Source organism: Netta rufina, assembly GCF_964035555.1.
Source record: "Netta rufina genome assembly, chromosome: 8".
NCBI classification, from domain to species: Eukaryota; Metazoa; Chordata; class Aves; order Anseriformes; family Anatidae; genus Netta; species Netta rufina.
The window spans coordinates 29,094,086-29,120,691 of NC_140131.1; the positions used below are offsets into that span (position 1 = coordinate 29,094,086).

The 26,606-nt window shown below is 37.6% G+C and overlaps 1 protein-coding gene across 3 annotated transcripts; it reads left to right on the forward strand.

Annotated features, from left to right (window-relative positions):
* The first annotated feature begins 6,166 nt into the window (after positions 1–6,166).
* On the forward strand, positions 6,167–26,410 carry FRRS1 (ferric chelate reductase 1). Of its 3 annotated transcripts, none has more exons than XM_084290853.1 (16): positions 6,167–6,231; positions 13,224–13,419; positions 13,650–13,786; positions 14,934–15,028; positions 15,711–15,861; positions 16,664–16,843; positions 17,699–17,797; positions 19,020–19,167; positions 19,717–19,833; positions 20,606–20,721; positions 20,998–21,084; positions 21,541–21,638; positions 21,783–21,841; positions 22,558–22,701; positions 23,483–23,544; positions 23,633–26,410. In XM_084290853.1, the coding sequence occupies exons 2-16, from the start codon at positions 13,224–13,226 to the stop codon at positions 23,723–23,725; spliced, it is 1,782 nt and encodes a 593-aa protein (XP_084146979.1). In that variant the 5' UTR covers positions 6,167–6,231; the 3' UTR covers positions 23,726–26,410. The 3 variants fall into 3 exon arrangements, 2 of the variants coding, with proteins under 2 accessions (XP_084146979.1, XP_084146978.1); XM_084290852.1 differs by lacking the exon at positions 6,167–6,231 and adding an exon at positions 12,360–12,412; XR_014618649.1 differs by lacking the exons at positions 6,167–6,231; positions 21,783–21,841; positions 23,633–26,410 and adding an exon at positions 12,360–12,412 and having other exon boundaries at positions 23,483–23,538.
* Positions 26,411–26,606: the final 196 nt, after the last annotated feature.

A 26,606-nucleotide genomic window follows, 5' to 3' on the forward strand; every position in this document is an offset into this window, starting at 1 on the left:
AAGCCCAGCTCTGTCAGTACACTACCTGTTTTGGTAGTGTACTTCTCTGAATTGGAAGTGTCCTAGCAAGGAAATAAAATAAGTTCCAACAGGTACGGGAATCACAGGAACAAAGTCAACAGTAAATGAAAGAGATCTGGACTGTATATTTGCTATGGTCCTCAGCAGGCTTCAGTATCCAGAAATGACTTTGCAGTTGTGCTGCCACAGAGCCTTACACCAGTGCCTTTGCCTCCAGGCTAGCTAGTGGCCTGGTGCATGCTGAAAACGGAGAAGGATTTAGAAATCTTGTAGCTGCTTAAGCAGTGAACAGTTCTAAGACAGGAAGAAAAAATAATACCCATGTAACTGAGTCCTTGGATAGTTACCCTAAAGTATGTGCTTGTGAAAAACATTTTAAACTAGAAGGGTATTTGTGAATGTAATTTCACCAGTGCTAATAAATTTCCAAATGTAGCTTCTGTTTTCCCTACTTGAATTTCCATTGGGAGCAGGGAAACACCTTGCTAGGTCAGCACTGACATGTCTCTGCTAGCATATCCATTCAGCTTTTGAAATGTATCCAAGTTTATGTTAAAGGATTGTTAAATTTCACATGACAAAAATCAGTAGGAAACCAAACCAACATAGAGCCTCCTGATTCCCAACCCTAAAGCAGTTATTTTGACCAATGTTTATCACAGTAGCTAGAACAGACATCAACAATCTAAATTAAAGACTTGATGTGCTATAGAGCAAAGATGTTCATTAAGTGTTATTAAGTCAATAATTAGAACAGTATAATTTCATTAACTTTCAATTCAATATGATAAAAAAGAACTATTACAAAGTTACTGAATGAATATACCAGATCCCTTGATGAAGGGGAAAGCAGAACAGACTGCCCTAATCCTTTCTCCATCCATATCACCCGATATGCTTCACATCTCTCAAAGATTTTGGGCCTGTGTTAATTCAGCAGTGGTAAATTAAATCAGTTTTCTGCATATGGGAGTTGCACCACCAAAAGATCAATGTGCAACTGCTACCATTTAGCATTGCAAACATTACATAGGGCACAATTAACAGCAGTCATGAATAGTATTTGTTACACTGGCATCTAAATGGTGAATTTCACAGTGCTGTTTCATCGTCAGTTTGCAGTTTCTTTGTGTGTGATGTGATACACCACAGCAGGAAAAGATCAATAGTAGCTTCAAAATAAGAGTGGATCAATGCCATTGATCAGGAAATAATTTTCCATCTTTTTCAAACATATTCATACCAGAATATTTTAGTTCTTTTATATGTGTTCAGTTTTGGGCCCCTCGCTACAAGAAGGACATCGAGGTGCTTGAGCAGGTCCAGAGAAGGGCGACGAAGCTGGTGAGGGGCCTGGAGAACAAGTCCTACGAGGAGCGGCTGAGGGAGCTGGGCTTGTTCAGCCTGGAGAAAAGGAGGTTCAGGGGCGACCTTATCGCTCTCTACAGGTACCTCAAAGGAGGCTGTAGCGAGGTGGGGGTTGGTCTGTTCTCCCACGTGCCTGGTGACAGGACAAGGGGGAATGGGCTTAAGTTGCACCAGGGGAGTTTTAGGTTGGATGTTAGGAAGAACTTTACTGAAAGGGTTGTTAGACACTGGAGCAGGCTGCCCAGGGAAGTGGTGGAGTCACCATCCCTGGAGGTCTTTAAAAGACGTTTAGATGTAGAGCTTAGGGATATGGTTTAGTGGGGACTGCTAGTGTTAGGTCAGAGGTTGGACTTGATGATCTTGAGGTCTCTTCCAACCTGGAAATTCTGTGATTCTGTGATATACATCTTCCTGGTACTCCCTCCCTTCCTGCTTTCTGTTTTGCACCCCAGTATTACAGAATACTTATCCTAGCAGTGGCCTCAATATGCTTTGGGTGGCCTATTTGCTAGATGTGAGATCATACCTAAGTCATATTGCTCATGGTTACTTTAAGGATTGACTGCAAAGCGTAGCAAAGTAGAGTATTTGCATGACAGTATTTTTTTTTTTCTTTTTAAATACCAGAATAGCTTCCAATAACAATAGTAAAGGTAAATTAGCACAGAGAGAACTTAACTTCAGGCTAAAATTATAAGCAGATTCTTTTGGCCTGCATGCAGGAGATATTTGACTTTATACGATTTAAAATGATAACACAGTTTTTCTCAATGCCCCACACTTCTGACCTGTAAATCCCTGAATTACAGGTCATGAATTACATATGATGATTCAAACAACAGGAAGTTTCAAAGGTGTTGAATCTTCTGGCTGGCTGTTGTCTTCTAATGGGGAGATCTTCAGAAATGCAAACCTGATTTTGAAAGAAAGCTCCGTTTCTTTAAAAGTTTCTCTGCAATTTGGTTAGATTGCAGCCTTTTCTGTGAGTTGGATCTTTGCCATACAGCGGCTGAAAACAGTGTTGTTCTCAAACACATTACACGCCCAGCTGGAATTTACAAGTGGCCTTGGACTTTAGAATCTAGTATTGAGAGAAAGTGTTGGCCAGAACATTCAACTGATCACCTCCAGACCATTTTATCTCTTTCTTTGTTTAAATCCCTTCTAAATAACTAAACAGATTGCAATAGCCTGATACGCAGGGAAAAACAGTAGGGTGAAAAAAAATATAGTTTTGTAAGTAAGAATTCATATGAGATGAAGGGGCTAAGGCACTAGCCTCTGCAGTTTGTTCTTACTGAACATATAAATGCCCTTTACTCTAGTCATTTGGCAGTATTGGTTTGACCTTTCAGAGATGAACTTGGTGTCATCGTGAATTTTTGGACTGCTGGAATATTTCTTGTCTTGTTTTTAATCCTAGCTTTGCCACTCTTCTACTCATTGGCTTCAAACAAACCATGGTTACTGCTTCATGGTCTCTGTAAAATTACACTGCTAATACATATACATATATACGTATGTATTAAATACGTTAATTATGTTAATATATGTTAAATACATATATATTTAAATAGAAAATCACAAAATTCAATGCATATATCATATGCATATTAAAGAAGTTCAACTATAATTTTATTATTAATATATTTTTTTCACAGACTTTAAGATACATTTTACTGTGCTTTTGATAAGACCTTTGCATAAATTTGATATTAATGGTCTTATGAGAGTGGGGTGACCAGACTAATTTTTTTTTTACATGTAGGACATATTAGACCTGCTTACTGAATCACTACCAGCATTTTTATTTTACTGTAAATCGTTCCAATTAACACTAGTGAGATATGGTGAGACATAAGACTTCAGCAATCCTGTTCCTAAAGTAACTGTTAATAATGTTTTGTCAAGAGGAAGATGAGGTGGAACTGAGATTGGGTAGCAAAGAAATTTGTCAGTGTGTGGAAGAGCATTATACTAGGTTTCAATTCACCTGGTAGTTCCACGTAATCCAGTTTTAAGTGCCTTAAACTGAAGCACTTGTTGGTTAGTGCTTTTGCTAGCAAGCTCGCTGTGCCCTGTGAAATGGGATAATAGGATCTCAGGTACAGTAAAATTAATAATTAAAACAACAAACAAAACAAAGAACAATACCACAGAAATGATGAAAACATAGAAATCTCAATTAGATTAATATTTTAGTACTTTTATCAGAAAACTTCAATAGTTTGCTTCATATAACGTTATGGCCCACACATCATGAAATGGGTAAAATGATTTTACTACAGCCCTTTATTATGATGTGCTTTGAATTAAGCAGGGACTTTGGGTAAAGTGGCAGGTTGCTATTGCATCATAACACCTGCACAGACCTGGCTCAAATTGATATTGGCAACCTCAATTAATTCATTTCAGATAAGCGAGGGAATATTTTTGTGTTTAAATTCTCTTTAAGCCAAAGCAGATGTTCATTTTGGTAGAAAGTATCTAACAAGTGTACTTCAGCTGTTGATGAATCAGAATAGACACAAAAACAAAGTACGTTTCTGTGTAGCCGGAGTAGAAAACCTTATTTTACTTAGTGGCTAATGCCACCAGGTGGCTATTTAGTGTAATTGACTAAAAGCAGTAAATTTCGCTTTTACTTCTGGGTAAACAAATATTTTTGTTAAATACATTTCCCAGTGTTATTTGTTACATTTGTGAAACATTTAAAAATGAGTGAACATAGGGAAGCCTGATTACCAGATGGAAAGAAAGACCAAAGGAAAAAAGACATAAAAAGAGTATTTATTGAGGCCAAAGGTAAAAATCAGTTGATAAGTTTTAAATAGTGTCAGAGCTCAAGGAAAAAGAATTAATTAAGTATGGAGAAAAATATTTCATCCTACATTGTGACTTTTACCATCGTTTATTTCCTTTTAAATGGTCAGGATTGTTTCCATGACTCGAGATTCCCTTCTCACTGGGGGAAAAAAAAAAAAAAAAGGAAAAAAAGCAAAGCATGTGAAAATTGCACTGTAGGAAAAATTCTTCCTAAGATAATGTTATTGTCATTATTTCCCTAATACTTACTTAACTAAGCTAGTAAAGCTGAAAAACTTGAAAGTCTCTTGATTTGAACTCAAGTGCTGTCTTGCAGTGGTAATTTCACCAGTGACGTAGAGAAACCATTTGCCTAGTGCACATATATGGCACTTGAGCAAGAGCTGACCTTACAGAATTCCCCAGTTTTGCTGTATCGTTTGCTTACTAGCCAGGAGGAAATTTGATTACAAGGAACCACATAACAACATGGGGCCTGTTCAGACCTAGCTGCAATGGCTTATTGTTTCCCATATTCCCTTGGGCTTGAAAAAATAGCACAGCTATCAGTACATGCCAATATTGGACTGAAAGCTATTTAATTTCCAAAATTATATGTTTTACTTGTTTGCTCAGTTCTTAAGCAACACAAATTCCCCCTGAAATACTCGTCATGCAGTCTGCTTTGTAAAATTGCTGTTGTTCTCAAAATTATAAGCTTTCAGCTACTTCCTTATGGCCTTGCCAGAAACCATGCGAAAAAAAAAGCCATCAGCTTCTCTTTATATTTGATGGTATGTTCCAGGACACAGAACAAAGGAAGGCATTTGCCACTTGCCATAGCCATCCCCTGGTGTAGTTCATCAGCAGGTTATACAACTTTATCTCTCTTCAGGGTTGTAGTAAGATTAAAACCCAACTGCCAGCCCTCTGTGTCTCTAACGGATACCATGGTTAGGGCAGAAACTTCTGCTTTGCAGTAAGTGTAGCATTGTTATGAGCACGTTAGCACAGCTATAACTGCAGTACATCTTACAAAGAAGATAAATCCGTGGGCTTGTTATACTTCGTATATCCTAATGCATTTTATTTCCTTAATACTACTTGACTATTGATACTTAAGAACAAGTTAACATGCAGTATTCTGTCATGAGAATATATTCATTAAGTCTGCATAACTATTGATTTTTTTTTTTTTCTCTCTCAATAGAAGGACTAACATATTTCAGAAGAATCCTTCCAGACAGACTGGTGACCGTGCAGGAGGGCAGAGGTACTTGTACTCACTAGTTAAAGAATTTACTAGTTTAAAGAATTCTTTAACTAGTTAAAGAATTTAACTAGTGAGTTAGAAATTGTTGTCTCTTACTTTTCTTGCTTTATAGCGCTTTAGCAGTAGCTAACGCCTGGTTAAGTAATACAAAAAGAGATGCAAAGCAGCATTCCTCTCCTTACCAACTTTACCTTTCACACATAAGCTAATATATTTCCCTAAATTCTCTGTAGCTTCCAACAGCATTGCAGCTTGCATTTCCATCCCTCCTCGCAGACCTGCAGGCTTCCATACAGCTTATATTTCCTATACAACAGAGGCAGGGCTGGCTGCAGCCCCAGACACCCCGCACACCTCGGCCCCCCGCACACTACGGCTGCCCCCGGCCCGGCCCCCGGGGCCCGCGGGCGCCTCCCCCGCTGCCGGTGCCGCCCCCGGGGCCCGCCCCGCCCGGCGCCGCCAGCAGCAAAGCGCCCGGTGTGCGGCGGGGACGAGCGGGCAGGTGAGGGGCTGCCGGGGGGGGACGGAGGGGGCATGGGGCTGCCGGGGGTTGTGGCTTAATCAGCACCAGGGAGCGTGGCTCCAGCGAGCTGCTCGGAAGCTGCTCGTGCTGTACGGCCGGCAGTAGTCGTGCTGGAAGCCGGGGGCCCTTCTGAGCGCCTCTGAACTGCTGCTGTCAGTGCAAGCGCTTCTGAAACGCTTCGGACAGAGCTCTGACCTGGCTTTGCCCTAATACTGTTAAAATACTAGAGAAGACTCTAAAGGTAAACGCAGGGTTATTGCATCTGAGAGTTACGCTGCTCAGTGTTCTCTGGTGTGTTCCTTGCTTCTTAATGCTATAGGAGTATTTCCCTGTGTTATTTCTTTATTAATATTCATATTTCTTTATTAATATTCATAGGAGGGAACCCCATGGTAACTGTTGCAGTTGATGATGTAGTTGAAATTGGTTGTTGAGTGTAACTAAACTGAAGCTACTTTTTAGGACAGTATGCACCTTACAGGGTTCTTTGTATGCTTACAGGCTTGCAGGGTTGGGGCCCTAATGGTTTGTATGCAGAGCAGTTGTCCCATATAAAATTAAATAATTAAAATCAGTCACCAAACAGGGTGAAATCCTCGCCTCTTGCTCATTCTTAGTGGATAAGAGGGAGGGTAGAAAAAAAAAAAAAAGCTGAAGTTCCTCTTTAAGACTTTATTTTTCTTCTGAAAGAAAAAATCTCTTTGATATGATAAGCTTTAAAATCATACTGTAAATTTATAATAACTTATGCTGTGAGTAATAAGGTATCAAAAGTTTTTCTTTTTATTTCCCCCCCCCCCCCCCTCCTTTAACTGCATCAGAAGGTAATTAAAGTAATGACTTAATGCAGAACTGCTCTGAGGCATGTGGAATGAAGATGTGGGGTCAGTGCTTAATGGTAACTTCATGCATTTCATCTGAAATCTAGCCTTGTGGGCTTAGCTGGGGATGCAACAAAAAATGTTGGCTTGAGGTAAAGAACACTCATAAATATTTCCTTTTTTAGTGTCTGTGTCCTGTTTCTAGTTGCAGAAGAACTTCCTCTGATCCTGCATGTGATAAGGGTTAATATTGTGAGATGTGAACCAAATAGAAGTTATGATGTACCTATAAGCTTTCTTGCTATAAGTAGAAAGCTAATGGCAATTTTATTTGAACTTCTGTCACTGTAGCAGGACTGGCTGTGAAGTTAGCACCTGAAGTAGGAAGACCAACAGGCTGCGGTGTACGTGTTTTGTCATTTTGTGGCTGTGTGTTTTTTCTTCTTAATTTTGAAAGGACAACGAATTATCATGAATGTGAATGCTAGCTGCATGAGTAAGGGCAAAAAACAGATAATCTGATATGGCAACTTTCAAACCAGCAGGAGAAATTGACGCATGCTCTCTTTCTGAGAGGGAAACTGACTCTTTAACAGCAAGGCTCTCTGCTTTGTACAAGTGTGTTTCTAAAGAGACACAGCACAGTATCATGTGTTCATACAGCTGATTTTGCTTTAGACAGCTTCTTCCTTTCCTGCTTGCCCTCTTCTCTTGTGGTGTTCAGGAGAAAAGTTTTGGCCATGATGGTTTTTGTACCTTTTGCTTGGCAACATGTTCGTCTTGCCCATCCTCTCTCTCTCTGAAGCTAGTTTTAGGTTTCATACTATGCAGCTAGTGAAATTCTGTCAAATAGCTGAAAGATAACTTCTATGAAGAGATGCTTTGTGTGTGGGCATTATGTGTTTGAGGAACTAGACTGCCAGGGCTTGCTTTCCTGTCACTACCTGCAGGGACTAGGAGCCTTTTAAACACAGGAAGGAATAAATATTAAAAAAAAAAAAAAAAAATAGTACAAATTTAGTATGGACCTTCTCTTTGCCTCTGTCCTCAGGGACATGCTGGTAACAGGAGAAAAAAAAAAAAAAGCTTACAGATAGTATGTATTTACAAATAACTTTCTCTTTGTAGGTAACTACAAAAATGAGAAATATCTCTTTAGTTTTCTTCAGTTGTTTTGTTGATTCTGAAGCCACACTGTAAATATCTAAATTAGGCTACTAAATTAGCCAGCTGAAGGCAGGTAACCAGGACTTCTCTCTTTCTCCCTTCTTGGGAGAGAAAATATACAGCTGCTTTTGGTCTTTGAAGTTTGACAATATTAAAGTTATCCACCTAAAAACCAGTTGAATTTCCTCCTGTGTTTTAGATGCAGCCTGCCTGGTTAACCCTCCTAGCAATCCAGTTACTAGTTGAAGCCGCATGACCCATTACAAATTTTCAGTCTTATTTGTAGCCTACTGTATGGTTGGTTCTGGCTCTTTCAAAAGCTGTTTCTACAATTATAACACTCAATTATTCCAATTGCTTCCAATCTTTCCCTTCCTTTTTCCTTAAAGAAGAAGGAGATGACTCCTGCATGAATGAGATGGCAAATTTCAGATGTTCAGTCAAGATACCACAGCAACACTTGATGCTTTATGGAAGCTGGTGGATACTGTTAAGCAAACCTGTCTTTCTCTTTGCAATCAGTCTTTCCAGGCAGTCTCTTGAGATACAGCCAAAGACAATTACTTTGACGAGAACATCGCTAATACTTAAAGTTCAAGCCCATCACAAGTAGCAAGAATGCTAGCTACTACATCTCCATTTCCGCTAGCTGAAAGGTGGTTTCTAGCTCACTCTTTCAGGACTGTCTTTTGTAGGTTTTCGGTGAGCTACATGTTATTAAAAATAACTGACCTGCATCCCAATACTGGTGGAGCAACAGGCCATGCCTTTAGGACTGCATTCTGATTCTTCTACATGACTTTCCCCCAAATTCATTGTGACTTCTATGTAGTGTAGGTTTCCCAGAAGGGTGCTCTCACTAGAAGCTCTTTCTCTTGGTTTCTGACCTGTCCAACAAATGCCAAGTAACGTGTCGTAACTCAAGTGATGCTTCACTGAAACTCCAGTTCAAATTCAGCCAGAACTGTCACTTCATAAGTCATCTCTCAGTTCTTAATACTGACTAATCTCTGCATGAAATTGAATTTTACAGTTATAATCAAGTTTTGTATGAAATAATCAGTAGTTGACAGTCTCGGTATTTGATCCCCTTCTTAATGGTAATGAAGTTTTCCTTTTGTGCCTTCCCTCCCAGGGCAGGGTGAGGGGGTGAGCTGTTATACTGAAGTAGGAGGGAGGGAATATGTTTGTAGTCATGCTTCAAACTGTTGGGTGTTGGAATATTTTTATTTGACAATAAAGGCACAAATCGTAGTGGTTTGGATAACTTTCATCTAGTAATGATGTGATATGCTATAGTATTGATTTGTCAAGGAGTTGTATTTCAAAAGTTTGTAAATAAGTCACTGTGACCAAAGGTTCTCAAATCAACAAGCTATAACAACTTAGAGTGGAAACAGTATTTTCAAATGCTGTAGGTAAGAGCAGACCATTCCACTGTTTGCATGCCTCAAAACTTGAGTTAACAGAATCAGATTATCACTTTGAATCTAGGTTTCATGGCCATACTTGATGATTTAAGGGTTTCACATAGTTCACTTTCAGTCAGGTTTTTTTATTCACTTTTCTAGAGAATGCAATCAAGGTGACAGCTGCTGATTCACCTTTATTAGAACACTTTTTAATTTCAGCTATGTTTATGGGAGGAGTAGAATAACTGGATGAATGAGTTCTCTAAGATGGTTTTGATCAGCCTCTCAGGTTCTTTTTGACACAAGGTAGGGAGCTTATTTTGGTTTTTACTTTATTCTTTAAAAGGTACGTATCCTTTCATAATGTGAATCATGCTTCACTTCGTTACACTTCAGCTTTCCTGAAACCAGCCTGTCTGTAATGAGCACTGCCCTGCCTGTGCAATTAAACCTAACCAAGAAAGAGGCATTGTAGTTTTATATGTAGCTGTGAGATCTAGTTGTCTTACCTTCCTGTGCTCTTCCAGCAAAGGGGAATATCAGGAAAAAGTTGCACATTGCGCAGTTTATTGTATATTCACTTACTGTAGGCCTCGGTCCTGTTACCTGTGTTTGATCAGAGCATCTCGGTGCAGTTCTTAGTGTCACTACTCCTCTAAATAGCAGTTCTGTGTTATAGGATATAACATGCTAAGCATCTAAAAATACAATCCTTTCTTACAACATCACTTGGAAGAAAATAACTGTTATATCTGTAGATCTCTCTAGAGAAAAGAGAAAACTCACTGAACGAAGTGATCAGTCTACACTGGAGTGACTTGTTGCTTGCCACTGGTAGACTTGTTTGTATTTTTCCCTGCTGAACAGGTGACCTACTTGTCCAAATACCTGGTGGTGATGGATATAATTGCTTATTGATCTTCAGCCTACGTATTTCTTTGTCACTTATCAGAATTACTTATTACCGATTCATTAGCTTAATTCATTCCCAAGCTATAATGTGCTCTGCTTTCCAGACAAAGTCACTTTTTCCTTCTCCTAGGGTGGTTATACTTAGGAGGGCATGACATGCAATTTCATGCTCTTGCAACAAGTACTCCTTTAAAGCTAAAGGAGACATCTTAGTTTTCTTGAATGTGGAAGTTCTGGGCATCTCTTGAATATCCCCTCTTCCTCTCTGTGTATTCCAATTGTCCTTGTACTGCTCATTATGTGAGGTGTGTTTTGAACAGATATTGGCTGAAGGCCAGATAAGTGTGTGCATGTTATGGAAGGGGTTGGGGAACACTAGAACACTGTAGGATCCTAACTGTTGGGGGGCAGAAGGTAAGTGATTATAAACTTTTTTTGTTGTTTTTACTTTATTCTTTAAAAGGCACATATTCTTTCATAATGAAGTTAAGCATGATTCACATTACACTTCACGTTACACTTCAGCTTTCCTGAATTCAGCCTCTCTGTAATGAGTACTTTCTTGTACTTTTTTTTTTCTTTCCTAAACTATTACCTTAAATATTAGGTTATGGAAAGGATTGTGTGTTATGAAAGAGGTTTTTCCTATGGTATTGGAATTAAAGTCCAGAGTTCTTCAATCTGAAGAAGCTAGTTAAGGAATAATCTCTTCAAGCTTGACTTCTCTAGAATTGTGACTTATACTGTTTGGTCGATCATTAGTTTGTGAGATGTTTTCTGAAAACATACAGAGAACAACAGCAGAATGATTGGTATTATGAGAGTGCTGAGTGCTTCCTGTCTTTCTGCCTCTTTAGCTGTGTAGGTAGAAAATGGGGAGTGCCAGAATATATTTCCAGGTCAAAGGGGAAAACTGAATAACTGTTGTTTAAAGCAGTATTCTAATCTGGAAGGTTCTTGATAATATCTCACTTGATTCTTGAAAGTGTACAGAGAAGGTTGTTCCTCTATAGTTAACCTTATTAAAAAATATATATATATATATATTCTTCAGTACAGTACTTCTCCCAGGTTTTGGCCTTTTGTCCTTTTCCTCTACTTATTTTTTCTTTTCTGCCAGCTTTTGAGTTGAACGAGTCTGCCGAAGAGCTTGTTTCACTTTAAATCCCTACCACATCCTCTGCTACTTAAGCTAGAACGCAAACCTATTTTTTTTTTTTTTGTTTCTGTGATATGCAGTCTTATCTCTTCTAGTAGCAAAGTGTTTTGAAGATTTCTCTTGTACATATAAGCTACTTTAATACCACTATTGTACAGAAGCTTAGTTTTTAGCTTCCTATAGATTTCTTTAATTTATAAATGAAATCACAGTGCTGTAGATTTGTGATGGTTTGGAGATATTGGAACTAAAAAAAAAAAACATTGACTAACTAGAAGTTATAGATACTATCATAATGTTATCTTGGGTGTTTGGAGGAGGAGTTGAGTGGTGATCTTTTTGTTCTAGTTTCTGAAATGTTTGATCACCATCCCCTAGATTTTGTTTACTGGTATGAAGTTGAGAAGGAGCTCTTACATTGAAAGATGAATGTAGCATTGCCCCGGATTTTTTGGATGTTTAGCACTGCATGTATGAGGACTTTGGAAAAGTTAATAATGATTACTCTTACAGTGTGCAAGACTAATGATATGTCTTGTTTCTACTTGACTGCCTGTAGATATCAGAGTTGAGTCTGAAACATCTCTGTGTCTTGCTTATCTTCACAACCATGCATGCTATCAGGGAACTTCTTAACCTGGTGTTTCTTATCACTTAGCACAGAATGGACAGAAAGCAGGCTTATTTGCCTGGTCCATGTTCCCCTAGAGCTGATAATTTTTTTTTTTTTTGTCTAAGGATTGGAAGAATGGTGTCTTAGTTCTCCCAGCCCCTTTGGACATACCTTGTTGGCTAAGACTTTATGCAAATACTGGGTGCAACTGTAAACTCTGCATGCTGCAGAACAACAAAAGAATTACCACAGCTGTCTTGAAAACAGTATTGTTTCAGAACAGATTATTATATGATGAATGCTGAATTTTAGGGGGTTCTTATAACTGTATTAGGCTGGTTAGTCCTACTACCTCACATGGTTTTTCATGTCTCCTGTTCCCTTAGAGATTATAGCAAGCAATGATATTGTTGAACTAATTGTCTGGAGGTCCAATACCCAAAAGGAGAAGTTCTAAGGAACTCCTGTGTTTGTCTTAAACATATTTCTGTTTAACCTTTTATACCAAATCCTCTTTTACATGTATAAAATCTATTTCTGACATCTGATAACCACAGTCTCCCTGCAGAAAGGAGAACTCGTCACCTGGGAGTTCTTTGTCATAAGTGAAGAAATAGACACGAGTTGTGGAAACTCATGTTGGCAGTCCTAATAATGTGCAGTTTGGAGCTATGATTAATAAATGAGTGGGAATGATGTTAGCTTGGAATGATGTTAGTTTTTTCAGTACTGTAGATGTTTATACACCAATTAAAATATTTTAAGATCCATCTGTCCTGTAGATGTGTTTAAGGGACCTGGATTTTATTTTAAGAGAGTGGGAGAGCTGTAAATAAAAGAAACTTAATATAAAATATAAATATAAAATAAAAGATGATGTAAATATCTATCTGGTGGATCAAGGGATCTATACTCTTGAGCATATAAATGGTCTGAAACACAATTTGTGAAAGTCCTTGTGAAGTCTGGTAGTTACCACAACCACTTACTAATTGTAGCTACTGAAGATGGGAATGGTGTTTTCTCATGCAGGCTTTTGTTTTAAATGTGCTTCTAAAGTTTAGTATTTAACATGTTCTAAGAATGAATAGTGACCTGCAATGTAAATGTCTGTGGTATTTAATTACTTGTAACTCTTACTTTATTCAGATGGAGCTGCCTAGCCTGGCTTCTGGTTTTTGGATGCTTATTTGCTTCTGTGTATCTGTGAATGGATATCCAAATGGGAGAGTAAGAGAAGCCTGCATGAGCATGATACCCTGTCATGGCAGCTCACCACAGCCATCACCTGTGCACAGCATTGCAGTTAATTGGACTGAATTTAAACCTGGGGACACTATAGAAGGTATTGTGTTAGTTATAACGGAAGAGTTTAATTTACTGTTTCTTTGTGTTGCAGCATGTATTTACTTGGGTAGCTACAGCAGATCTATTTAAGCAGTTGAGTGTTGTTCAGGGCATCCCTTCAGCAACCACTCTGTGTTTGTAAAATGAGCTTCTAGTGGTTGTTGATGAAGCGCTTCATTTGTCCTCTGGAGAATGTTCAACTTCCTTTTATTTTCATTACTGCTGCAGTTCACCTGTCTGGACCAGATTTTGAAGGGTTTTTCATACAAGCCCGGGATGCAGAACACTTGGATAGCCCCGCGGTTGGTTCCTTTATATTAGCTGACCGGAAACATTCTCAGCTTCTGACGTGTGGCCGTACCAAGGTATAATCTAGTTTATTAAAATGGGACATTGGGCACTAGGGTGTTTGTTCTGTCCCATTACAGATGTGGTCTAGTACAAAGCTATGTAATTTCTGAGCTCAGTAAGCATCCCAGGAAATTGCTATAACTTGCAGCGTAGAAGCATGGCTTACTGCAATTTTATTTGTCTATTCTTATAAACTATTTAAATGCTCCTGGTGGTAGAAGTCTACTGAAAGCATACAGCAGTCATAATTAGTGAACAATGAATATGTCCTACTGCATACGTGCTTATTGTACTTCTTAAAAAGAAGACATGCTCTATTTGCTTTGGAGAAGAGTAACCAATTGTTTGACATGCTTGTTAATAATGTCTCATAGCAAGGAAACCTTCCACAGTAATTGACCGAAAGGAAACACTAGAATAGGCCACTATCCTTAGTGTAGCTGTGTTAATTAGTGTTAGTGGAGCTGCCTTAGTAACAGGTTAGATCGCAATCTCAATATTCATTTTATTTAAATTAATCTTGCTTCACATGCAAGAGATCTGAACTGACTAGTGTTTCAGCAACCAGCATGAACTTCATGCTCATGTGAACTGATCTGGACAAAGAATCTCAATCTTCCTGGATTTTTTTTTTCTGTTTTTACCACCTGCCCCAATTAATGTATGCTGTAATATGTATGCAGTACTGTAATGACATGGGGTTATGTTTCGTGCCTTCTCTGATGAAGATGTAGTTCGGTGTTGTGCCTGATTTGTTTATCTTTCGTTTCGCTCTGTAATACTGGTCCGCTTCTCTCTATACAGTTATTACACTGTTCCTTCATGTTCTCGGTGTCAAGAAGTGTTACGACACTGTTTCAGCATAAACACTGCAGGCATCTCTTTTGTCACTGAAGTCTTCTGGACTAAAAGACCTCTAGTTTTTCCTTTCTAGGCTTTTTTTGGCAGTATGTATGAATTTCAGTGGTAGACTTCACCTGAGTGGATCATGACTGACTGGAGAAAAGCCAGTTGTCGACTTTAAGTTGCTTGCAGTGAATATGTGCAGTACAGCAGTGCAATATCTCTTCAGAATTCAGCTGCAGCCGATGTAATGAATGTGTTAAATGAAATGTCTTTAGTGAATACCCTCTGTGTAACTCTTAATGTGTACATTTTCAGAATTCAGCAGTCAGTCACACAAGTAAAGCAAAGAAGAGTGATGTAAAAGTTTATTGGATTGCCCCTGGAAATGCACCAAAACACGTACAATTTCTGTAAGTAAGCCCAGTATTAGCTTTAACATTAAAATGCAAATAAAATAAACATGTACAATTGTCTGACAAATACTGACCAGCAAAAGTATCCTTAGACTAATGGTCCCAAAAGTCAACACTTGCTTACTGCAGAGTCTACATTAATATAGATATTTATTCTTTACATAAAGTTTGGAGGTTGTTTTTTTTTGTTTGTTTTTTTTTTGTTTTTTTTTTTTGAGCTGACAGCAGGAGGGAATTCTGAGACTGGTTTCTTCAGTAATTCCTGTTAACTGCTTAATTCTCATATACGTGGTATGCAGTGGTAATTTTTTTTTTTTTTTTTTTTTTTGTGTGTGCCATTTTGTTAGGTACAAAACCTCCCATTATACTGTCATTTCTTTTGGAACTAGTGGGTAAAAGCCAAGGTGTAAAAACATCACCCTTCTGAGGCTATGATCTATGCTAGAGACACGAATGTGTTTTATATCTAGTAGGGCATGTAGTAGGATGCTTTAAAGTTAATTTTCCCCCCTTGAAATGATTTCTTATTTCAAAATGCTAGAAATGGTGGGGGCTGGCATAAAGATAGGTGTCTAGCAAGTATGTTGTAGAAACTATACCAGTTAAATGTTACTTTAAAAAAAAAAAAAAGAGTTCCTAATGTGTACACTGACCAAGTGTGCATGTATTATTTCTTAAGAGCCACAGTTGTGAAGAAATACAAGACTTACTGGGTGAAGATTCCTGGTCCTGTTGTTTCTCAGCCTAATGCACCATTCCCAACAACACCCTTATATGTGACATCTGAGGCTATATCAACATCACATTCAGCTTTCTACTTAACAAAGCCAGTGAGTAACTATGAACCCAAATAATTCAATCTCTAATGCTTGTGATGAATGAAATTTATTAAGTGCCATTGATACAGTTAGACAGAAAAGGAAAGATGCTGGAGTAACTTATATATCAGACTAAGAACATAGATGTCTACCCTGTTGTAGTTGCTTGAACGTGGGTTGAATGTGACCATGCCTCATGTGGGTTAAGTTTTAAATGTTCTTTCAGCCTTCTCAAGTCCAGATGAAAATTTTGTGTACGTGGGAAGAGACTTACTCTGGTCTTGACTCCTAACTTATTCAGTAACTGCAGGTTCAGAAACTTCTGAGTACATCTGTGTTACAGACTTCTACTACTGATTCTTGACATTTCAGTGGATTGAGAACGCATCACTACTTGATCCAGAATAACATTGTGACTTCTAGTACATGGTTTGTCTCATTGCTTGTCAGTGGACTTACTGCTTTAGAAAGGAAATAAAGTTCTTCCCTTCTTCCTGCCCTCATCCTGCAGTTGATTTCAACCTCTCTAAAATAAAACTGAAGGAAGTTTCTTTCAAGTTTTTACTTTTTAAGGTTATTCTGCTATAATGTCTTTGACATGAAAATTCAACTTAAATAAAAGTACACCTTAGAATTCCCTATTATTTTACTTACTACCTATCTGGTAACTATAGGGATGGGTTGAGAAACTGGTATGTGGGTGTAGATGGCACTTCTTTCCAGTTCCTTGTATGCTTTCTTCTACAGCAGGTTACAAAGGGAAAAGGAAGAGGAATTCACATTGCTTATGACTTATTTTTGATTTGTTTTCTAGTTTAATGCATCAGGTTGTGGAATTACAAAGTTTTGTGTTAGGAATCCTTCAAACTGTGATCCCGGAAGTGCTTCGTGCCTTTTCTTATCCTTCCAGCTGCAGAAGAGTTCAGTACTTATTGAAATGAGTGGCGCCAGTGAAGGGTACTTAGCATTTGCATTGTCCTATGACCAGTGGATGGTGAGTGTCCTATTTCTACTTTTGGTTACTTTTGTGATCCTGGTAGAGTTTCAATGATGCTTCAGGAAACATGCATATGGGAATTGGGTTAGATTACAAACAAACAAATTTCTTCCCTGTAGTGCTGAAAGAAAGCACAGGTGGCTTTTTAGAGAGGCTTGCAGTCTTAGCTTGAGACTGACTTTCTGCAATAAATCTCCCTGTGGATACCTGTTCTCACTGAATTCAGCCTTAGTAATAGCACAGTAGCTGACTGGAATTCCTGTCTGGATAAACTTTGCTTTGTTACCTAGGAATTAAAAACACCACCTCTCAGAACTTGCCTTGCTGTTTTCTGAAAACCACTTGCATTTCGGCATTGTTCATGTAAGAGTGACTCAATCCTATCTTTACTAAGTGTTAAAAGATTCTTTTTTTCTAGTTGCTTTTAAAGTGAAGGGACAATGCTGAAAATATGAAATCCATGAAGTGTTGCACAAAGATGCTTTTTATTCATCTTCCTACTGCAAGAGCGATTTGTTCTTAACAGTATATTTGTACACTTACAGTTATGAAAAACAACTTGCAACTAAAGGTTTTTAAAATACCATTAGCATCCATCTCTTTCTTGTTTTAGTAAAATTCTAAATAAAGAAACTTATGATACTATGGTTGTTACTTTGGAGGAGGGGGAGGAACATGTTAAATCATAATATGTCTTACTATTTGACTTCATGTGGTTCCCCTATACCACTGAGGTGTTTGAAAGCTGGGATATAGCTTAACAGTTTGAGATTTGAGTCTTTTGCTAGACTTTTGGAAACAGTCCTTATAGGTTTTTACTGGTCTAGAAATAACTCTTTCTCAAATATCTAGGGTGATGATGATGCATATCTGTGTATTAACGAGGACCACCATGTTACTGTAAGCACCGCATACCTGAAGGGACGAAGACCTCCTGTGTTGGATTCAGAGGTATGCACGGAAACCATTCCACAAATGTGGGTTTGAAGTGATGAATGGTACGCTGCTGCTTTGTGCTTTTATTTTACAAAGTAAATGTAAATAGTCAATTGGATTTAGAATTCTTTAAGTTGAGACTGATTGGGCTCCTCCTCAAAAATGGAAGTTAAACTTCTGAAGGTAGCATTTACCAGGAAGGAAGTCATAGTAGGAATTTACATGATTTAGGAACTTTGTGCAAATTACTCATGCAACTACCCTTTTGCTAGGGCTGAGGTTGTGATCTATGTATCTTGGGTTAGAGGGTAGAAGGGAAGCAGAGGATTATCACTGTGAGTTCTAAAAACTTGTAGTAATAAATCTAAGCCTTAGGTTGCTACGTTAACTTACTGACATACTTCTAAGTTGGTATGCAAGACTCTTCTTTCCTCAGACCATTGCTGTGTCATTTCTTTGCAAGCAACAAGAGTCACTTGCACAGGGTTAGTTTTAAACCAATTACTCTCCAAATCCCTTTTGATGTACTAATACAGTAGAAGGTATCACCAAAAAAAAAAAGTATTGACATAAGCTGGAAGTATCTGCTTAACTAGGGCCTTTAATACAGAAGAGCAGCAAGTTAGGATCTCTACAGTACATCATTTTTAGGATTGCTGTTTTTACCTTTATACCTGCTTCCTTATGTTTGTACTGGATTCTTATCTTCCAGCTGTTTTTGTAGAGCTAAACAGTTTTATGGGAGAAGACTGTTCATTTATCTGCTATAAATGTATATCTTGAAAGCAGTTAACCCAAAATATGATGATTGGCCCCTAGGGTCAGAGTACATGTTAGGAAAATTCTTTACTGGGGGGGTGACCAAACATTGGAACAGGCTTCCTAGTGAGATAGGTGATGCCTGTTAATGTTCTAGAAGCATTTGGATAATGCCCCTAACATGCTTTAAATTTCGGTTAGCCCTCAAGTGATCAGGCAGCTGAACTGTCTTTGTAGCTCCCTTCCAACTGAACTTTTTTATATTTTATGTTCTGCTATTGTACTGTAGTCATCTGAATTGCAGGGGAGAGAATGACCTCTTGGCTGTGTTAGCATAAGAAATGTTTTATATCGTGACCTGAGATATAGGATGCTGCCTGTGTTTGCTACTTTGAAATTAGCCTGAACAGTGACCTTAAAAGCAATAAAGAATCCTATTTTTCTGGAAAGACTGAGTATTAAATATTCTGTTTCACAGAATGCCCTTGAAGATGTGTCATGGAGGCTTGCCGATGGTGTTCTTCAATGTTCTTTTAGAAGGAGTATTCATCTTGCAGCATCTAAAGAGAGGTTTAATCTAGACACCAGTTATTATATCTTTCTGGCAGATGGGGAAGCTGGTGAAGGTAAACTTGACTTGTGTGGTTGCTGTTCTTTGAACAGTTCTAAACGAGTTACTGTAATGTAAGATATGCCTTAGCTGAGAATTAGTATGTGAACTAAGGACTCTGGTTTCCAAATCTGAGAGGCATTTAGTTCGGTCATCTTTACTGGCTGTCTGGATCATGGCTTTGATTTTCAAAGTTAAAGATGACTTATACTTGTGTTGCATGGGCACTTGATGCTAGGAGCTGTTAGCTGCTTAAGATCTAGCCCCACTTCTTAAATAATGGACTGGAGCATAATAGAAATTATTCTTCATGTTTTGTGTGCAGTGGAGAAAGCTCTCCTCTGTAGAGGGTTAAATAGGTTCATGTATATTAAGTATGGAAGACAATTTAGATGACCTGCAGATTTTGATTCACAAGTTAAGTTCCTACCATATTGCACATTAGAGGTTTTGTATAATTATGTTCCATAGTTGTAACAGGGCTTACATTCATGAAAAAGGAATAGGCTCACTTTACAAGTGTGACTTGCATTTGCCTTAAATAAACTACTTTGTCACTGTTTAGGTGGGCCAATATACAAACATCGTCGTCAGCCTCTAATTACCAATGGAATGTACAATGTCACAGGCATTCCTCAGGATATTGGAGGTTCCCGGTCCCCAAGACTCATCAAGGCTCATGGTAAGTTGCACCTCTCAGCTTTGACTTCCAGCTCAAAATTAGCTGAGATTGAGTTTTCCTCACTATTGCTGAGTATTTCCTCTTCTTGTCATTCACTTTATTTTTACTGTTGGGTAGCAAGATTTGAGGTTGTCAAAGCAGTTAAGCTATTAATAATTTTCAATTTCAGAAGAGTTAAGGTTCTCTTTACCCAGGAAAATGAATCTGTTTGACTTTCCTCTTAAATGTTACTTGGAACTTGTTTCTCTTTGTATCTTTCTCTTTGGTTTCGCTTATGTTCATTGTTGGTCTAGATCTATCTGAAATGAGAAACCCTTCGACTGATTGTCCAGAGCTGTTGAAGTGAATTTTCTCTTCTAGTACTGGACCGTAAACTAGGCCCATAAGAGACCTATCATTCATCCTGTTGATGAAAGCCTGTAATAAAGGTCACCCCTTGTTCTCTCTTGTATAAATTGGTAATGAGTTAGTATCTCCCCCTGTATGTAGGGATGTATGTGAAAGGCAAAATAGACAGAGTTGCTCTGTCATGCTGAGGATGTTGTCTAATCGTTCTTCTTATGGATGATTCTGACCTCTAGCAACATAAATGTTATAAAATTGTAGTATAAACCAGGTGATTAAAAATTTATCACCAGTAATTTCTGATAGTATACGCATGGGCTAAAATATTATATGGTCTTTGAAGCAGTATTAGCATACACATAAATGACCTATATTTAATTTTTTTTTTATTTTTATGTTTATTTTATTTTATTTTATTTTTTTTAAGGAGCACTGATGTTTGTTGCTTGGATTACTGCAGTTAGTATTGGTGTCATTGTTGCACGATTCTTCAAACCTGTCTGGTCTCATTCATTCCTGTTTGGAAAGGAGATGTGGTTTCAGGTGGGCAAAATCTCCCCCTAGTTGTATTCTCTTTCTATTAGCAGAACTTAAACCTACTAGATTCAAGAAATAAGAGGTCAAACTTGGTGTGGTTTTCTTTTTTTTAAGTCTTATAAAATGGAATAACTGCAAATTGGAAATTCAGGCTTGAATAATAAAAGCAAAGTCCAAAGACGCAGCTAAGAACATCCTTATCTGCAGATCATTATACATGTATGTATTTTAATAGTGTATTAAGAAAATCATAGTTTCTAAAAGCAGACTTCAATTTTCTAGGTGCATCGTATGCTTATGCTGACCACTGTCACGCTTACAAGCATATCTTTTGTTTTGCCTTTTATATACCGAGGAGGTTGGAGCAAAGTAAGTGTGTGGTTTGTTTTTAACTTTGTTGTAAAAATAGGACCAAATAAATGAGAAGTACATTGACTCTAATATTAGAACTATTGTCAAGAGAATTGTTGTAAAAGCTATTGAGAAGTCAAACTCCAAATTCTGGCAACGCAGAAGAATGTTGTCTCCTTTATAACTGTAGCTAAAGGAGACTTTAAAGCTAGTGCTGTCTGCTGTTTAGATGGAAGAATTTCTCAATACAGCATAAAGGTGGGGCAAATCCTGGGCAGACTAATCAGTGTCTTCCTTCTTCCTGGGAAAACCATTTCCATCCATCTGCAGAGCAGCTTGTTCTCTCCTTTCTCCTCTGCCAGGATAAACACATTACTTTTCCGCCACCATAATTTTTATAAGCTTAAATGAAATTAACATTTGTCTTTTTCTATATCTTTACATAAATATGATATTCAAATGTCTTATGTTTAGCAAGCAGGTTTTCATCCCTATCTTGGCTGTACTGTGATGGCTCTCACAATCTTTCAACTGCTTATGGCGGGTTTCAGACCATCTCTTCATGCACCAAGGTATTCAATTCATTCTATAACTGCAACTAAGAGTGTAATGTTTTCACTTCATTGTTACTGCTTAAAATGTTTTTTTTAATATTCTTTAATTTTTATTTTAAATTACTTTCCCGAACAGCATAATGCTTTTCTTCATTTCTGTAGGAGACAATTGTTTAACTGGTTTCACTGGAGTACTGGTACAACAGCTAGAATGCTAGCTGGTGAGTAAGTTGTAACTCCCTTTTAAATGACTTGAAGGAACTCTCAGTAATTATCTGGTCTATTGCTCATCTAAAGCATCTGGACATCTAGGCATTGAGTTTTAGCACATTGGATCCTCTGTGCCATTTCAACTCTGAAATAAAATTAAACCACAGATGATAGTTAAATCCTTTTGTTTAACATGTTTCACTTGCTCAGCCGTGTTTAAGGTAGGTTCAGGTATCTAATACCAAAGATACTTCAGACAAATATTAAGGACCTCTGTAGTGAGGAACTGTTTTTTATCTTGAGTCCTCTTTTCCTTTTTGAAACTTTTGAGGATAGTGTTCTTATCGTAACATAGCTCAATAATTCGCTATTTAACTTAAATAACCATAATTTAGTCTTCATTCTATATCCATAAGGTTCCACAGGCAGCTTAAACACAAGTTTGGGTGACTTTGGACTTGTTGGTCGTCACACATATTAGTGATTGTGTGACTGCACAGGGCACTGAGCAAGATGAAAACTGCTTTGGCATCCTGGCCTTCTCCTTCCTTCCCTGTTTCCACACCCACCCTGCCCAGCAAAAGCTTTTCAGCTGTAAAGATTCCTTTAACCTCACTCGCCATGCAACTGTAGGCAGTTTGTGGGAAATCTGTTTCCAAAGGTGAAAAACTTGTTTTAATTGTGCTGATGAAGTACTGAATGTCTCTATCTCATTTTTGCTGACTAGTGGTGACTATGTTCTTGGGAATGGATCTACCAGCACTTGACCTACCAGACCCATGGGACACCTATACAATGATTGGTTTTGTAGCTTGGCATGTTGGTATTGACGTTCTTCTTGAAATACACAGCTACTGTCTCATACGGAAAGGTACAAGCCCAACCAATCTGTTGTTTTTACCTTGCTTAGTGAGATTTGTGACAAAAAAATCTAAGTGAATTGAATTTGTAGAAGTGTTTTTTGGCTCCTAACTTAGAAGCTGAAGGGAATAACTGTAGAGTAATAGCGTGATATCTTCTTTATAAATTGATATGGGAGTAAAACAGTTCTTGAGACCAATGTATTATAGAAAAATTGTTTTTGCGCTGTCTCAAGTGGTAGCCTCTTATTTCTCAAGTCACAATTCATAGGGCAGACTGAAATGTGTGAGTGTTTTCCCAGAATCTATCACCTTTTGCCGAGGTCTTGATCCCAGGTAGGGTAGGACTCCCGCAGATTAATTCACACAGTCTTTTTATTGTCATAATTTACTGGTATGAATGGATATATTGCATGAGCAAAATGATCTGAAATGTAACCACAAATGCTCGCAATTTTGAGTGAACAAGGGAACAAAAATGAAATTACGGCTCCAATATGTCTGATAGTGACTTCACTGGAAATTCTTAATCTGGCTGGCTGGCTGCTGTCACTAAAAGAAGATCACTGTACACAAGTAAATGACCTGTATCTAAAGCAGAGAGGAGATGTTTGCAGGATTGAAGCAGCATGGTATCTTAACAGATGGTGTAAGGGGGCAAGTAGAGGAGTGATTAAAATAAACTTAGGTTAGTGTTTCATTCCTAGAACTAGGTGAATGAGTCTAATGTTTAAACAATCTAAACACAAAACAATTAACAGTAAATAACTGCTTTTCTCTTCCTACTAACAGCTGAATTGATAGAGGATGACAGAGTACAAATATTGCAGTCACTCACATCTGCAGAAGCAGAGGTAAGGCAACATTTGTAAACACCTGCTATGAGATGGGAAGCGTGTTTTTAAAAATAAAGACTGACACACTTTTTTTTTTCCCTTGCAGGGTCATCTGTTTAAACAGATTGTGTTAACAATCTATGTCTGTGGAAATATAGTATTCCTCATTGCCTTCCTGGCAGCAGTCTACCAAATATGAAATAAGCAATTGAAGACTCTGCAGTGAAGTACTGTACACTTGAAAAACCTGTGAGGAATACTTTATTATGTTTCCCTCAACACATCCATGAAGATGTAATTGAAGAATAATAGCACATGTTAGGGAGAACTTGAATTCAAATCAGTAGAAGGATGCTGGAATCCTGCAAAAGCTGTCTTCTGATGTGATTTTTAATGTGAGTCTTTGCCCGAGTAAGGAATTAAGTTTCTATTTTTAATAAGGGCAGTAACTAACTTGATTGGAGTTTATAGGCTAAGAAGACTGAGATATACTGAAACCACTGTTTTGATAGTTATAGTTCCCTAAACCTTTTGGGAATGTTACTAGAAAGCATGATCCCAAATCTATCATATTTGTTTACTTTACTGTATTCTAATGATGTGAAATGTGACAATTTCCTGCTTGTGACAGTTGACCGTTACAAAAACTTACTGAAGAAAACTGTCACAAATGCAGGTTAATGCATTGTTTATCTTTGCAGTTAAATGCAAAAGTTATTCTCTGCTCTAAGAGCAGTACACATATGTGCATACGGGTTTAGGAACTTCAGTCTTGTAGTTAAAACACAATTTGCGTCACTCAAAATACTGTTTTGTTCCCCTCAGTGCTTCTAAACCATAAAGAGAAAGTATGTTTGCAATACAAATACATTAAAACTAGTTGTGCTTATATAACTCTGAAACAGGAAGAACCTATCAGTATATGCGTGTATTTGGTTATGGTCTTAGCCAGTTGTGGCTTCTGAATGAATAAGATGGGTTTATGCTACTTGATTCTTAAATTGAAATGAAAATACTTGTTCGATAATGTTGCTCGTGTTTGCACTGTTGAGTGAAATGGAGATTTGGAGTTGACCTGACTTCAGGAAAACACAGCTTCTGTTAATGTTAAATGAGTCCTTTGAGCTGTTGTACCTAGGAGACTGACTTGTCTCTATGTGATAAGGGAGAGCATTTTTTTAGTCAATAACAGATTTATCTGAATGGTATGAACTAGGTAAGGGTCATGGAAAGAGATTATTCTTAAATTCTTTGGTTCATGGTTTACTTAGATATGGAGGATCACTCTAAAACAATCTCAGAAGTTAACCCTTAACAAAGCACTGAACTGCATGACACATTTCTTGTAACAATTCAAAGTATACTTCTAGCCTAGGGCTATTAACCTAGCTAAGAATAAAGGTGTTGGAGTACTAGAATAAAAAATACTGGGGCATATCTTGATATTGACTATTTTAGCAAGAGCTCTCTACTACCTGACAGCCAAGATTAAAACACTCACGTGGGTCAGGAAGTAGTTCTCTCCATTTATTAATGCAGTCTAGTTTGGCCTCTTCTCCTGAAATCCACAATGCAGTCTGCAGTGACAAAACATTCAGAAAGCTATAAGTTTGTAGTCAGTTATTTTGGCTGCTCAAGAAATCTCTTTAGTCATAGGAGCATATATATAGCTGAGATTAATCCCTCTGTCAGCAGCAGCTGTAGACTGAAAGGTGAGTGTAAGCTGAATGGTCCCGTTCCTCCCAACTGGAGAACTCAATCTCTGATTGAGAAGGGGGAGACCATGAAGAAATATGGCAAAACACAGGCTGAAGGGCAACAAGCACTTCCTTGTTCATTTTTTGATCTTTTTGATCTCAGAAACCTGGGAATCACAGGTCTATTTAATACTAAATTTCTGAGGGACTTTTGTATACTATAAGTTTATAGAAGAATCTCTAAACTTAGGTGTGATTGGCTTTTTTAAACTAAGTCAATGCCAAATTATTTCTGTAATACAATAGCTGTGCTATGTTGCTTCATTCTCATGTGAAAGTGGTCACAGGGTTTTTAAAACATGAATGTATGTATCTTAAAATATTTTTTAGTAAAATGAAAACACTATCAAATAGAAACTAGAAAATAATAGTTTTGCCTAGCAGCAAAATGGATTGTCTGTTTTCATAGTAGGCGCTTATTTTATAAATTTAAACTACCCAAATTCTTCCCAGAGAAACTCTTATTGAAATTGAACATTGGAATATTAACATGTTTCTCTAATGTAGAATAGCTCTCTCCCAAGAGCTAATGAGATGGCAGATTTTTTTTTTTTTTTTTAGTTGCTCTTTGGATAACTTTTTTTTCCTGGTACTAGTAATATTGTGTAGTTCATGTGAGGCCTCTGTAGCATATTCTAATATCTTTGATTTAAAGACTTGTTAACTTTGTGTTCCCCCTGCATGACTAGTAAAAGGAAGCAATGTGTGATTGTATTCTAGTGACTATCCCTACATTCCTATTATACTTAGAAAATAAGCTGTGCAAGAGGTTGGTAACAAAAGGCAGGTAGCAGGAATTTTGGTTCTAGAGGCACTACTGGCTGCTCTACATACCTTTTCTTTATTGATAACTTAATATCGTTTGGAGAAAGATTTCCCTTTTCTTCGTAAAGGAATCCCACTGAAGAGAACTTCATAAGAAGAGATCAAGAAGGTTTTGATGTTCTTTCAGACTCAGATTAAACTTGTGGTGACAAATCAACAGTAGTGTATTTCTGATTGGATTCTTCTAGATAGGCAAATACTCCCTAATGAGTGGAAACTCACCACTGAAGCTTATTGTTTTGATTGAATTGTTAAATCAAGTCTTCAAATACTGATCGTCTGCTCTTTACAACTACAAATAATGTTTCTTGTATATGTTTAGAAGAAAACAAAGTGGTGCAAGTTGCTTGAATGCTTTTGAATTCTTTGCTATTTTACTTGCAATCAAATTTTTGCTAGTTGATATGCAGGCTGTAGAACGAATTAAGAAATAAAACTTTTTTGTATGGTGAATGCTATTTCCTTTTATTCCTTTTATCAAAACAAAAACACATTTTT